The sequence below is a fragment of the Littorina saxatilis genome, linkage group LG4 (assembly GCF_037325665.1).
Source record: "Littorina saxatilis isolate snail1 linkage group LG4, US_GU_Lsax_2.0, whole genome shotgun sequence".
Lineage (NCBI taxonomy): Eukaryota > Metazoa > Mollusca > Gastropoda > Littorinimorpha > Littorinidae > Littorina > Littorina saxatilis.
Window position 1 is genome coordinate 61,813,817 of NC_090248.1, and position 15,689 is coordinate 61,829,505.

At 40.1% G+C, this 15,689-nt stretch overlaps 1 protein-coding gene across 6 annotated transcripts in view; it reads left to right on the plus strand.

Annotated features, from left to right (window-relative positions):
* Window positions 1–15,689, plus strand: part of LOC138965304 (inosine-5'-monophosphate dehydrogenase 1b-like) — a 49,706-nt gene that overhangs the window by 20,466 nt on the left and 13,551 nt on the right. For all 6 annotated transcript variants that reach the window (XR_011455402.1, XM_070337433.1, XM_070337431.1 and 3 more), the window contains 7 exons: window positions 189–263; window positions 7,358–7,564; window positions 8,183–8,270; window positions 9,579–9,681; window positions 11,122–11,218; window positions 11,826–11,916; window positions 13,498–13,593. Coding sequence is in view for 5 of the 6 variants with exons in the window: in XM_070337433.1 (XP_070193534.1) it covers window positions 189–263; window positions 7,358–7,564; window positions 8,183–8,270; window positions 9,579–9,681; window positions 11,122–11,218; window positions 11,826–11,916; window positions 13,498–13,593 (757 nt within the window). In the remaining variant the exon portion in view is untranslated. The remainder of the gene's footprint in view (window positions 1–188; window positions 264–7,357; window positions 7,565–8,182; window positions 8,271–9,578; window positions 9,682–11,121; window positions 11,219–11,825; window positions 11,917–13,497; window positions 13,594–15,689) is intronic.

Below are 15,689 nucleotides of genomic sequence, written 5' to 3' on the forward strand. Positions count from 1 at the left end.
CACCTGTCCACGACGATCACTGCGAAGAATCCCAGACATGTTTTTCTTCTATCTAATTTACTTTTCCATGGCAACCACCTGTCTATAACAACTACGTTTGGTCGGTCCTTAGGGTGGTAGGTATAGACGGGTTTGACTGTATATATATTGCTTATGACATTAAACTTGTCTCTTTTGTGTGTGTTCAGCTGTGTGGTGGAGTTGGCGTGATTCATCACAACTGTACGCCGGAATTCCAAGCCAATGAAGTGCGACGAGTCAAGGTGGGTGCTCACTTACTGTATTGACAGATCTTTATGAGACAAAGCGAGAAGTTGAAGTAATGAAGGTCAGTTGGTGCGAATCTTGGTTCAGGGGAAACAAGACTAGATATATTAACAACATTTCTTGTAGTGACCAACCTACTTATGAAGCACAGTGTTGATTATGGAGCATATTTTTACACCTCCGTATAATACAGGGTGTATATGTTTCACTCTTGTCTGTCTGTCCGCCAAACTTAGATTAATCTCTGGTACGATTGAGCTGAAATTTGGTGTGTAGCTTGTTTATGTCAGCATTGCCCTAAGGTAAGGATATTATGAAGGGCTGTTAAAAAATTTTTTACAAATAGATTCAGTTTCTGCGGCGGGATTTACTAAGTAAGTGTATGCATATGTATATATATATATACTATTCGTAAAAGTCATTGCAGAATTCCATAGAAAACTGAAGCATTTGTTAACAAATGCAGATTTGAAGCAAGGGGTCTGTCTTCACAAATTGCCATTGATGCTGGGTATGCTCGGGCTTAGCTCTGGACTGTTTCTTGGAACCATTGATCAGTGCTAAATCAATCAATCAATCAATCAATGACGCTTATATCGCGCATATTCCGTGGGTACAGTTCTAGGCGCTCTGCAGTGATGCCGTGTGAGATGAAATTTTATACGGCCAGTAGATTGCAGCCATGTCGGCGCATATTTACCTTTCAATGAAGCAGTATCAATCCAGTGTAAGAAGGAATCAGTGCTAAGTTAAGCAGTATCAATTCAGTACTAGAAGAAATCGGTGCTAAATGAAGCAGTATCGATGCAGTGTAAGAAGGAATCTGTGATAAGTGAAGCCGTATCAATTCAGTATAAGAAGGAATCAGTGCGAAGTGAAGCAGTATCAATTCAATGTAAGAAGGAATCAGTGCGAAGTGAAGCAGTATCGATGCAGTGTAAGAAGGAATCAGTGCTAAATGAAGCAGTATCATTTCAGTGTTAGAAGTAATCAGTGCTAAGTGAAGCAGTACCGATTCAGTGTGAGAAGGAATCAGTGCTGAGTAAAGCAGTATCAGTTCAGTGTAAGAAGGAATCGGTGCTAAATGAAGCAGTATCAAGAAGGAATCGGTGCTAAATGAAGCAGTATCATTTCAGTGTTACTGTTAGAAGGAATCGGTGCTAAATGAAGCAGTATCAAGAAGGAATCAGTGCTAAATGAAGCAGTATCATTTCAGTGTTACTGTTAGAAGGAATCAGTGATAGGTGCAGTACTTCCATTTAACTCAAGGTCTCCCGGCTACGTATATATCTGTACCCACTCATATGGCTCTATCTGACCAGGTACGGATATATATCCGCTGAGACTGTTAGCTTCAGTCGCTTCCTGTAACGTCCATCTAACGCCTGCATTCCAGCGTGTTGATACACAGTTAGTACACAGTTACTACAATTCCGAGTGACCTGCTGCAGCACAGCTGGTCTCGGTTAAAAAAAACTTGGTCAACATAGGTGGGGTAGAAAGTGTTAAGAAGGAATCAGTGCTAAGGCAAAAAAAAAAAAAAATGTCTGTTTACGGTAACCCGACCGACCCTAGTTTTTAGGCCCGACCCTAATCTTTTTTTTGGATCGTCTGAATAAAACCAAAAAACGCATTCAAAATAGAGCTGTTTGCGCTCAAACAGCAGACGACAGAAGGGAGGTAAGCTCAAAGTACTGTTAGGAGTAAAGGGTCGTCACTCGTGTTACTTCCTTTCAAAATGGATGCATGCAGTGGTGTTCGCCACCCGCTAGCTGTAAAGCTTGATAAATGTTGTCATGAAAAGGATGGGGTGAAAATTATCAGTACCTATCCAGCAAGTTTTAGTATCATTAACGTTTTTCAACAGGCAAAAACAGGGATTGATGAGAAGAAATGAACTGTGAAACATCATAGAGAGGGGAGAAAAAAAGAAAAAAAAAATTGGAAAAAAAAATTGGAAAAAAAAAGCCGACCTACTGACCCTATTTTTTCACCCTATGTTACCGTAAACAGACCTATTTTTTTTTTTTTTTGCCTAAGTGAAGTATCGATTTAATAAATGTTTCCCACGTCTTGGATTAGTATGGGCTATGGTCATTATAAAACGTAGTTCAGTGACTCAGTGTTGCTCTCAGTGTACATATCCCAGTTTTTACACTTTAAAAAAACCCGGTACCAGAAGGAGCTTAATATTACTGGAACAAGAGCAAAAAGTGAGAGGCAAGGTACTTTTTATTCATGACTGTTTACATGGTAGTGAGGTAAGCCGATGCATAAGAATGGTGTTTGTTTGTCACCCTTTTCAGGTCTCTTTGTGTGTTTCATTTACAGCAACGTCGATTCAGATTACCAGTAAGTGGCTTGAGCACAACTGTCATCAATGACTATTTGTGAAACAGAAAGAAATCATGCTGTCCAGTAATCCTTTGAGGACAGGAAAAAGTTGGGGGTGGGGTGTGTGATAGGAAGAATAGCGTCTAGTGTGTTGAGTGTTTTGCATCCGTCGCGATATAACCTTGAACGGTTGAAAACGACGTTAAACACCAAATAAATAAATAAATAAAAAGTGTTTTGCATAGGGATTGTTTTCATCCAAAAAGAGATACTGCTTTAAGTTCCAAAAATTGTAATATAAAAACAAGAATGGTAAGTTATTGGAATGTTTGATTGATTTATTTAATGACACATTTCAGTCATTTGTGATTGGTTTGTTGTTATAAATCAAATGTTCCAATAACTTACCTTGTTTTTAATTGAAGATTTTTTTAGAATTAGAAACAGCCAAGAGCTGAGATAAGTTTTAAAGTCTTCCACAAGAAGCATGTTTTATAAGACGGTAAGAAAAAAATGTGAACGGAGAACCAAGTGAGACTGTGCCAAAAGGTGACGTTTTCATGTCAGTATGTCCCAAATGACATCACCAGTACATTTTTCATTCTATCTAATCTGTTTTCGTTCTATTTTTTCTAATAACATGCGTTAACAATTGATTGCCAACTGGAATGGAAGAGCACAAAAAGTGTAACTTGATATGTAGTTTCTCTAGAGGGAAAAACATCTTCCACTTTCATGTCAGTGTGTCCCATGCAACATACATTTGCCAAACAGCTATGTGCAAGTAGATTATTTGTTAGTGGTATAGAAAATACTGATCAACAATTAAAGTCAGTTTTCACATTCATTTTCTACCTATTTCTTATTTGTTTATTCTGTTGGCAATGGTGAAATGTCAGCAATCGTGTGTCATTCGGGACAGTAGACATGACACCTGACCTTTTGGCACAGTCTCAAGTACATGTGTTACTATTGTAAAAAAAAAGGTCTGTTTATACTTCAGATACTGATTGTTACATACTCATGGTACTGACAGTTTATTGTTTTAGACTCATGTGAATATAGTTGCTCAGACTGTGATTTTCACCAATAATTTGGAGATTGAGTAATTAGATGCATCAAAGGTATGGAAGTACATGTAGTATGAGGGAAACACTCATAGGTGTCAGAAAATAAAAGCGTAAAATGCAAGTGCATACATCTGAAGTGAAATTTAGATTTTCCTATTTAGTTTTTATTTGTTCTTGGCATTTTTTAGTAAATCGAAGAAGACTATATAAATGAGATCTTGAACAGTTTAATTTGGTTTCCCATGAGAAACTGTATTTGCATGTCAGGAGTGCTAGTACTTTGCTATTGTTGGGCAGTACTGTTGATGTTGACAGCTCTTGTCAAATACGCCAGTCTTAATGTTGATGTAGGCATGGTTACACTCATTGTCATTCAAATAAGCCAGGGTTAGTGTAGGCATGTTTACACTGGTTGTCATTCAAATAAGCCAGGGTTAGTGTAGGCATGTTGTCACTGGTCGTCATTTGATGACAGTTGTGTGGATTCACTCTGCACTTGTTAGCAGAGGTTGGAGTGCTGTGTGCAGATTTTCACTTTGTAATACGTGTGCTCAAACAGGACAGTTTGCCAACTGTATGTCAGATTCCGTTCACACCTATAACCAGTTACCTGTGGCAAAGGTAGCGTCCTGGTGTTCTTGTGACCACACAATCATGTTGACCGCCTCTGATCTGCCCAGACTTTCGCGTAGAGTGCCCATATCCTGCTCTAAAGATTCTCCAACCGCTTGTAAAAATAAGATGCTCTGACCCCTTGTAAAGCTGGTCTTACCCCATGCAAAGATGATCTGACCCCTTGTAAAGCTGGTCTGACCCCGTTTAAAGATGCTCTGACCCCGTGAATTGTAAAGATGCTGTGACCCCATGTAAAGATGCTCTGTTCCTGTGTTAAGATACTGTGACCCCGTGTAAAGATGCTCTGAGCCTGTGTTAAGATACTGTGACCCCGTGTAAAGATGCTCTGAGCCTGTGTAAAGATGCTCTTACCCTGTGTAAGGATGCTCTAATCCTATGTAAGGATGCTCTGAACCCATGTAAAGATGCTTCAACCCTGTGTGAAGATGCTCACGCCTTCCACAAATGCTCTGAACCTGTGTAAAGATGCTCACCCCTTGTAAAAATGCTCTAGCCCCGTGTAAAAGCCTGAACTGATCAGCAGTGGACATGATTGCTCCCACAGCAAGGAATGTACCTTTAAACGTAACAACATACTCTTTATGCATTTGGCCTTGCCCTTTTCGCCCTGACCCGGTTTTTCCTTTGGCCTAATTCCCTGCTGCCTCCCGCCTGAGACCTTAACCCACTGAGCAACCTGTTTAAACAGAGACTTGAGTTTGCTGTGTGTGCAAGAGGTGTTTGAACTTTTGGCTGTCAGCGAGGTTGGACAGTCCACTTGCTGCTGCAAGTCTGCTTCCGGTTCGAAAATGTTAGACCTTTCGGCCCCAGCCTCTTCCCAGATTACAGAACAAACATTAGAAAAAAAGGGATGAAAGACGACTAGTTTTCACATTTTTTGACATGAGTACGATATGTTTGTGTTGTCAGTCTCATCTGACAACTTTTTTTCACCTATTCACATGCATTAGTGCCTCACTTTTACACTTTTTAGGTATTGTACAATCAGTACTCTAATTAAGAACAGAATGCTTTAAAGCAATCATGGCAGAAACACCGTAATGAGGATATGCGCTTATCAACTGTTTCATTTATTTCCTTTGAAAGCTGAAGCATAGTTGTGTTAGCTAGCATTTCAGAAGTCGGGAAATAAGATTCCAGTGTGGATTTGATTTGTTTTTATGTTGAAAAGTAAGAACAGCAGCCCTAGTTTGACTGTTACATGGTATTGCAATAATTTGATAAAACAGAATAATGTTTACTGAGTGCTCCACCTAAGGCCAAAAAAAAAAAATTGTCTGTTTAGGGTAACATGACCAAAAAAAGTAGGGTCGGTAGGTAGGTAAAGGTTTTTTTTTTTTTTTTTTTTTTTTTTTTGTAAATGCTATGTTGGCTGAACATTCACTTCTTATATTTGATGAATACATGTTTCAAAACTAACGTATAAATAAAACAGAGAGAAAGGGAGAGAAAGAAACGCCAAATGTCTCTTTTTAGCATTTTTACCTCTTTTTTTTTCTTTTTTTTTTTTTGAAATCAAAAAAAAGTTTTTGGGTCGGCGCCAAATCGATAGGGTCGGTCGGGTTACCCTAAACAGACAATTTTTTTTTTGTTGGCCTAATGTTAGTTCAGGCTCTCTAGAGAAGCAGTGTGGGATAGCACTGTGTAACATTCAATCTTTTCACTCACACAGTCAACCATATCTTTGTAATGCAATGCACAAGTCTTGATCAAACAATTGAATTCACTAGTTTGTACAACTGAATCAGGGTTTTGTTGTCAGTGTTTCTTTGTTTTTGTTTTGTTTAATGTTTTGAGTACATTAACAAGAAGTACATGCTCTGAGTTTGACTGAGAGCTTGCAATATTTGATGTTTTTGTGTGCGTCTATGTTAGGCCTAAAAAAAAATATGTGTGGTTACGGTAACCCGACCTACCCTATTTTTAGGGGCCGACCCTATAACTTTTTATTACATTTGTTAAAAAACCCACAAAAAACAAGAAAACGAGTGCAGAAAACGCAATGAAAGCGAAAGCGCTCGAGTCGCACACTTATTTCCCTGTCAAGTAGGTTTAATTTGTACACTAGAAAAAAAAGTAAAGAAAAAAAAAAGTGATTGCCTACCTTCCTACCCTATTTTATTTGGCTATGTTACCGTAACCACACCTATTTTTTTTTTTTTGCCTTAGTGCTTAATCGGAATAGAGATTTGTTTGTTTGTGTTTGTGTGTTTTTTTTTACCTGAGTTGCATGCAGGCTTTTTTTTATCTCTAACTTATTTACACTTATTTTAGGACAGTGAGCATCTTTCTTCATTGGTTCGACTTTGGATTTGAAATTTGAATTAGGGTTCATTCTAGATCCAGTGGCAATGTCTTTGGTACAGTGTGTGATTATAGCGTCCGTTCAAATGTCTTCGTGCAAAAATGGCAGTTTGGGTGAGAATCAAAGCATAAACATCCCGCTCTCCCACTTACCATTATTTATTGCCTGTGGTAAAAGCCCTTAGTTTCCTTTGTTTCCTAGATCTAACCAAACTTGGACGTATTTGTGTCACAGAAATTAGCAATCTAAGAAACAAAGCGAAGTAAGCACTCTAAATGCATATGACATGTGAATAGAGTAAGTGAGAGTCGTTCGGAACCATTCTGCTGGCACCTGAGAGAATAACAAGTATTGAAGTGAACATGCGACATTCATCCTGAGAACTTTCTTTCATAGAAATGTGCATAACTCTCATTAACCATTATTGCCTGGCTTTAAAGTGCTTACTTCCCTTTGTGTCCCAGATCTAACCAAGCTTGGATGTGTTTGTGTCACAGAGATTAGCATAACTCCCACCATTATTTCCTATGGTTTAAGTGTTTTCTCCCCTTTGTTTCCTGGATCTAACCAAACTTAATTGTGTTTTTGTTGCAGAATTTTGCATAACTCTCAATTACCATTCTTGCCTCTGTTTTAAGTGCTTACTCCTCTTTGTTTCCTAGATCTAAGCAAACTTAACTGCTAAAGAGATGATAAACAATAATAACCAATCATCTAAGCAAACTTGGGTGTGTTTTTGTTCCAGAAATACGAGCAAGGATTCATCCTTGACCCCGTGGTGATGTCACCGAAGCATCGTGTGGCGGATGTGATGGAGGCCAAGAAACGCTTTGGGTTCTCGGGCATTCCGGTGACGGAGAACGGCAACATGGGGGAGAAGCTGGTAGGGCTGGTCACCCAGAGAGACGTCGACTTCCTGACCCAGGAACAGTACACCACCCCCTTGTCTGAGGTGAGAACTGTTTGGTGTCCGTCTTGAATAAAATGCTTTGGGTTCCGTTATCCCATGTGTATTTGGACACATTCTCACATCATAGCAAAAAAAACAATCGTGCAAAATGAATGAATCAAATGAATTGTAGAGTTATCAAACACTTTGGATGTTGATTCCTTTAGTAACTTTTTCTCTTTATCTTCCTTTCCTCTGTATCCTCATCTTCCCCTCTTCCTTTTCCTGCTCTTGTCCCCTCTCTCTCCCTCTTTTTACTCTTTTCTTTGTTTGTTCTTCTTTCTCCTCTCACTGCTTCCCTCCCTCCCTCTTTTTGACAATTATGGCACTTTATTGTCCATTAAAATGAATACATTTAAGTGGAATATTGTCTTTGACATGTCTAACCTGCCTGTCAATGATTATAAAATACACATCGTATTAATAAGAATTATTAAGACATTTAAAACAGTTTCTTCCCATTCATGCTGTCATTCTCTTTGTTCTACTCCAACAATCACTGTTTAACAGGTTTAGAAATGTGTGTGGCACAAGGACAGCAAATACTGCTGCATTGTCCATGAGAGATGAGTGTGATGAAGATGTATGTACATTATTCACTCTGACGTGTGCTGCATGCAGGTGATGACTAAGTTTGAAGACCTAATAGTAGCAACACATGGCGTGACGCTGAAGGAAGCCAACACCATTCTGCAGAAGAGCAAGAAAGGTCTGTAGATTATTCACTCTTCATCTCCTTTGCTAAAGGCTCACTCCTTCCCATGAATCTCAGATCTGGCCAGGCTTTTACATGGGATAAGAACATCTCTCCACTTAGACACATACACAAAATCAACGCCCTGACTGCTACCGGCACAGTTGGCCTAGTGGTAAGGCGTCCGCCCAGTGATCGGGAGGTCGTGGGTTAGAACCCAGGCCGGGTCATACCTAAGACTTTAAAATTGGCAATCTAGTGGCTGCTCCGCCTGGCGTCTGGCATTATGGGGTTAGTGCTAGGACTGGTTGGTCCGGTGTCAGAATAATGTGACTGGGCGAGACATGAAGCCTGTGCTGCGACTTCTGTCTTGTGTGTGGCGCACGTTATATGTCAAAGCAGCACCGCCCTGATATGGCCCTTCGTGGTCGGCTGGGCGTTAAGCAAACAAACAAACAAACAAACAAACAAACAAGCAAACAAACAAGCAAACAAACAAACGCCCTGAATGCTTCATGTGAGGAGTTGGAATTTATTTCATGAATTAAATTCTTTATAAGGCCTAAAAAAAAAATAGGTGTGGTTACGGTAACCCGACCTACCCTATTTTTAGGGGCCGATCCTATAACTTTTTATTACATTTGTCAACAAAAAAAACAAAAAAACAAAAAAACAGTGCAAAAAACGCAATGAAAGCGAAAGCGCCCGAGTCGCACACTTATTTCCCTGTCAAGTAGGTTTAATTTGTACACATTAGAAAAAAAAGTAAAAAAAAAAAAAAGTGATTGCCTACCTTCCTACCCTATTTTTTTTGGCTATGTTACCGTAACCACACCTTTTTTTTTTTTTGGCCTAAGATAAACACACAAAAAACAACAACGCCAGTGGCTTTTATAACATTATTTGATAAAAAATCCCACTCTGCCCAGAGAGCACCCTTCTTTTTTCAAGTGAAATGGCTTATTGGTGTGTGTTGAGTGACTAGTTGAATGGCTTATTTGTGTGTGTTTGAGTGACTAGTTGAATGGCTTATTTGTGTGTGTTTGAGTGACCAGTTAAATGGCTTATTTGTGTGTGTTTGAGTGACCAGTTGAATGGCTTATTTGTGTGTGTTTGAGTGACCAGTTGAATGGCTTATTTGTGTGTGTTTGAGTGACCAGTTGAATGGCTTATTTGTGTGTGTTTGAGTGACCAGTTGAATGGCTTATTTGTGTGTGTTTGAGTGACCAGCTGAATGGCTTATTTGTGTGTGTTTGAGTGACTAGTTGAATGGCTTATTTGCGTGTGTTTTGCTTGGCATTGAGAGTGACTGTGGTGTTGCAGGCAAGCTGCCCATAGTGAACGAGCGAGGGGAGCTGGTATCCCTGATCGCCCGCACAGACACCAAGAAGAACAGAGAGTTCCCACTGGCCTCCAAGGATGAACGGTAAGAGCCCTCTTTCTCCATTGGCTACAGTCCATCCCCCCTTTTAACACCTCTAAAAATCTGAAAAATTCAGGTTTTAAAAAGGAGGGAGTCTTAAAATGGGGGTAAATTTACAGATATTACGAACAGAAAATGTGAAAAAACAGGGTCGTAAAAGGGAGGGAGTCTTACATCAGGGGGTCTTAGAAGTTTTTATTTTTTTTACTGTACCTGCAGACATAACGGTGTTGTTTTAGCTTAACTTGGATGAACTTTCTTTTGAAATGAAGTGGACAGCCACTCCAATAATGGATTGGTGAAAAGGCTTGATGGTAACATTCATCGGTGTCTTTGAAATGAGAGAGAAGGAAACTTGATCAGGTGATATATTACCAAGACAACAAGAAACATGGTTGACTGTAGAACTGGGTGTCTGAGACAAGAACAGAGCTTAGTAAACAGGTTGTAATGACATCATCCATCAGCTTTTAAGTGAGAGAGAAGGAAAATTAACTCCATCGGGTGGTATCAGAAAGGCAGCAGGAAGTGTGTTGCTATATGGACTGTGCGAGAGAGAGACAGGTGCAATAGCCTAAGATATCAGACATCAGCCTTCCATGGGGAAGGTTCAGGGTTCTTCTTCTTCTTCAGCGTTCCAGAATTTGTCTGGTTACGTGTGAGCTCGTTTGCCCATTTGGGTTTCCCACACTATACTCTGAGAGCATAGTCAGCTTCACTCCGCTTTCGTTGAGTAGGCATGCTGGGTATTTTCGTGTTTCCATAACCCACCGAACTCTGACATGGATTACAGGATCTTTTCCGTGCGCACTTGGTCTTGTGCTTGCGTGTACACACCAAGGGGTTTAAGTCACTAGCATGTCTGCACATAAGTTGACCTGGGAGATCGGAAAAATCTCCACTCTTAACCCACCAGGCGGCAGCGACCGGGATTCGAACTCACGACCTCCCAATTAGGAGGCCGACGTCCTACCACCACGCCACTGCGCCCGTCGTTCAGGGTTCGAATCTTAGCTGTGCCTGGTGGGTTAAGGGTGGAGATTTTTCCGATGTCCAAGGTCAACTTTTGTGCAGACCTGCTAGTTCCTTATCACCCTTCATGTGTACACATAATCACAAGACCAAGATTTCGTTGGGTTCTAGAAAAACGACAATACCCAGCATGCTCCCCCGAAAACAGAGTATGGCTGCCAAAATGGTGGGGAAATTAAGCCGTCGTACACATAAAAACCCACTCGTGAAAAACACGAGTGTGTGTGGGAATTGCAGTCCATGAACACACAAGAAGAAGAAAACGAGAGAGAGAGACACGCACGCATGCACGCATGCACACACACACACATGCACACACACACACACATACATCTTTCAGGGAGACAAAAAAAAAAGAGAGAGAGAGAGAAGAAGGTGTTATAAATATCATTTGGTATTTTGCATCCTCAGGAAACAGTTGCTGGTCGGGGCAGCAGTGAGCACACACGAAAGTGACAAGAAACGCATTGAAGTCCTTGTCCAGGCAGGCGTCGACTTTGTTATCCTGGTAACTTTCTTAGTGCTTCTCTCTTCACCCTGTGATTTCACTAATATAGTTTTTTTTTAACTTGTGTTTGTGTGTGGGTGTATGTGTGAGAGTGTGTGAGTGAGTGTGTGAAGTAGTGGTATTTTATTGGTAACCATGTTTTGGTTGGGAGTGATATTGTGTTGGCAAACATTTTTATAACTGTTTTCCTGGGGGATCTTAAGCTTATTCCTTGCAAAACAATTATTGGAGTTATGTAGAAACTTTAATACTCCAAACTAGCATATCAGTGAGCAAGAGTTTTAAAAACTGTATTTTGTCATCGTCCTGGAATTTTGGCTTAACTTGATTCTTGGCGATTTTGATGTTTTTGTGCTTTAAACTGAGTATATCATTGTCGTTATAAGCACTATTTCATATTGAAAAAATAATCAGTTTTGGCCTTCTGCTGAATAGCTGTCAAAAATTATTTACCCCAAAATTCCATAACAATGTCGCTTTGGTGTACAAGTTTTATATGGATAGTAATAATGACAGATATGGTCATTGATAAAAATCAGTACATGTATGTAAAACCTGTTGCTCAGATGAGTGTTGTTCTGATTGACTGATAAAGCATCTGTCACAGGACTCGTCGCAAGGCAACTCCATATACCAGATCGACATCCTGCGCTGGATCAAGAAGAACTTCCCCGATCTCCAGGTTGTCGCAGGAAATGGTAGGCTTGGCTTACTTAGCCTTCACTCTCACTCTCAATCGGCAAACATGTTTGCAGTCTGCTTTATTTCAAAACAGCTAAATGATCGGCTTATCAGAAGACAAAAAGATTGAACACTTTTTAGAATGGAGGAAGAGATTTAAAGGAATGCATGAAATGCAGAGGTAGTGTGCTATTGTACGGGTAGTGGGAAAAATAAGAGCATATGAAAGCCGTCTGGGAATGAACCAGCTCTCAAATGGATGTTGTTTGACTTTACTAGTCATTGCAGGGAGTAGGAGCTATGATTAGCTGCACATCATCTTAGTCAATGAGACAGAATCCAAGAGCAAAAAAAAGGTAAATTGTTGGAACATTAAATTCAGAACTTCTTCTTCTTCTTCTTCTTTGTTCATGGGCTTAGACTCCCACGTTCACTCATGTTTTTAGCACGAGTGGATTTTTACGTGTATGACCGTTTTTACCTCGCCATTCAGGCAGCATACGCCGATTTCGGGGGAGGTATGCTGGGTATTTTCGTGTTTCTATAATCCACCGAACTCTGACATGGATTACAGGATCTTTTCCGTGCGCACTTGGTCTTGTGCTTGCGTGTACACACCAAGGGGGTTAAGTCACTAGCAGGTCTGCACATAAGTTGACCTGGGAGATCGGAAAAATCTCCACTCTTAACCCACCAGGCGGCAGCGACCGGGATTCGAACTCACAACCTCCCGATTAGGAGGCCGACGTCTTACAACCACGCCACTGTGCCCGTCAAATTCAGTACAAAACTGAACATTAACAAGAACATAGACGTATCCGCCTTTAAAGTAGATGATCAAGAGACACAACCGGCAAAAATAAACAAAAATAAAAGACTTGAGGATATTTAAATTGCGCAGAATAGTTATATCTGCCTGCATGTAACTACAGTAGTGTGTTTTTCTAGCTTTCATTCAGTGCCTTGAGAATGTTGAACATTTTATTATGATTTAGATTTATCTCAGTGTTTGTTTTTGCTGCATGGTTCTTGAGGTTTTGTAAATCAATCCTTTTTGGGGGAAAATAGCTCAGTCGGTAGCGGCACTGGCTTCAAAACCAGTTGTCGCTATCGGCGTGGGTTCGATTCCCAAATTCGGTGAGGGATTTATTTCCCAGAGTCAACTTTGTGCAGACTCTCCTCGGTGTCCGAACACCCCTGTGTGCACGCATGCGCACGATAAAGAATCCCAGGGTCACAGCGAAAGTCTCAGGGCTTGGAAACAAGAATACACTCATGCTGGAAAAAGAAAAAAAAGGCTAGCAGCCCTGAAAGTCCAAAAAATGGTGTCAGAGAGCAAATTTTACTTGCCAAAATAACCATTTTCTCCAGCAACTTTGTTCGCATTTGGCGAATAGAGGACCTTTTTTACTCACCAGTTACATGTTTTACTAGCCATGGCGAGTAAAATACTTGCCACTTTCAGGGCTGGGTAGCGAAGTACTGAATGGCAGCTCCCTTTCCCCAGTGAGAAAGCAGCCTGAGTTTCCATGAGGGTTACCTCACAGGACTATATTAAATCTTATCTAATCCTTATCCTCCTTTTGCTTTGGTTCCAGTGGTGACTGCGGCGCAGGCCAAGAACCTGATTGACGCCGGGGCCGACGCTCTGAGGGTGGGGATGGGGAGTGGCTCCATCTGCATCACGCAAGAAGGTATGTCGCTGCTAGCTCTGTGGGCCTTTAGGGCTTATACACTATTTTGTGTCTGTGTTTAGCTTAGTTGTACAGTGGAACCCCTTTTAACACAACCAACAATCTAAGAAAGGAAGGTATGGTGCTTGTAGCTCTTGGGGCCTTTTATGCTTTAGACTATTAGTTGTACCTGTTTTTAGCTTAGTTAGAACCCCTTCTTTTGAGACCTCCAACAATCTGAGAAAATCATGTCTTAAAAAGGAGGGAGTCTTACATTTGGTGTTCCACTGTACCTGTTTTGTGTTTAGTTGTACCTGTTTTGTGTTTAGTTGTACCTGTTTTGTGTTTAGTTGTACCTGTTTTGTGTTTAGTTGTACCTGTTTTGTGTTTAGTTGTACCTGTTTTGTGTTTAGTTGTACCTGTTTTGTGTTTAGTTGTACCTGTTTTGTGTTTAGTTGTACCTGTTTTGTGTTTAGTTGTACCTGTTTTGTGCTTATTTGTACCTGTTTTGTGCTTAGTTGTACCTGTTTTGTGTTTAGTTGTACCTGTTTTGTGCTTAGTTGTACCTGTTTTGTGTTTAGTTGTACCTGTTTTGTGTTTAGTTGTACCTGTTTTGTGTTTAGTTGTACCTGTTTTGTGTTTAGTTGTACCTGTTTTGTGTTTAGTTGTACCTGTTTTGTGTTTAGTTGTACCTGTTTTGTGCTTATTTGTACCTGTTTTGTGTTTAGTTGTACCTGTTTTGTGTTTAGTTGTACCTGTTTTGTGTTTAGTTGTACCTGTTTTGTGCTTATTTGTACCTGTTTTGTGTTTGATTTTGTTCACTTATCTTGTTTTGGGGAGAGGGATTTTGAGGGGGGGGACAGATGTGTGTGTGTTTGTGCATAACACTGTGTTTACACATTTGAACAGTCTGCTGAATTCAGTGCATAACACTGTGTTTACACATTTGAACAGTCTGCTGAATTCAGTCATAACACTGTGTTTACACATTTGAACAGTCTGCTGAATTCAGTGCATAACACTGTGTTCACACATTTGAACAGTCTGCTGAATTCAGTGCATAACACTGTGTTCACACATTTGAACAGTCTGCTGAATTCAGTGCATAACACTGTGTTCACACATTTGAACAGTCTGCTGAATTCAGTGCATAACACTGTGTTCACACATTTGAACAGTCTGCTGAATTCAGTGCATAACACTGTGTTTACACATTTGAACAGTCTGCTGAATTCAGTGCATAACACTGTGTTTACACATTTGAACAGTCTGCTGAATTCAGTCATAACACTGTGTTTACACATTTGAACAGTCTGCTGAATTCAGTCATAACACTGTGTTTACACATTTGAACAGTCTGCTGAATTCAGTGCATAACACTGTGTTTACACATTTGAACAGTCTGCTGAATTCAGTCATAACACTGTGTTTACACATTTGAACAGTCTGCTGAATTCAGTGCATAACACTGTGTTTACACATTTGAACAGTCTGCTGAATTCAGTGCATAACACTGTGTTTACACATTTGAACAGTCTGCTGAATTCAGTGCATAACACTGTGTTTACACATTTGAACAGTCTGCTGAATTCAGTGCATAACACTGTGTTCACACATTTGAACAGTCTGCTGAATTCAGTCATAACACTGTGTTTACACATTTGAACAGTCTGCTGAATTCAGTGCATAACACTGTGTTTACACATTTGAACAGTCTGCTGAATTCAGTCATAACACTGTGTTTACACATTTGAACAGTCTGCTGAATTCAGTCATAACACTGTGTTTACACATTTGAACAGTCTGCTGAATTCAGTGCATAACACTGTGTTTACACATTTGAACAGTCTGCTGAATTCAGTCATAACACTGTGTTTACACATTTGAACAGTCTGCTGAATTCAGTCATAACACTGTGTTTACACATTTGAACAGTCTGCTGAATTCAGTGCATAACACTGTGTTTACACATTTGAACAGTCTGCTGAATTCAGTGCAACCCCCTTTAAGACCTTCACAAATCTGAGAAAATCGGGTCTTAAAAAGGTGGGAGTCTTAAAAAGGTGGGAGTCTTAAAAAGGTGGGAGTCTTGAAAAGGTGGGAGTCTTGAAATCGGG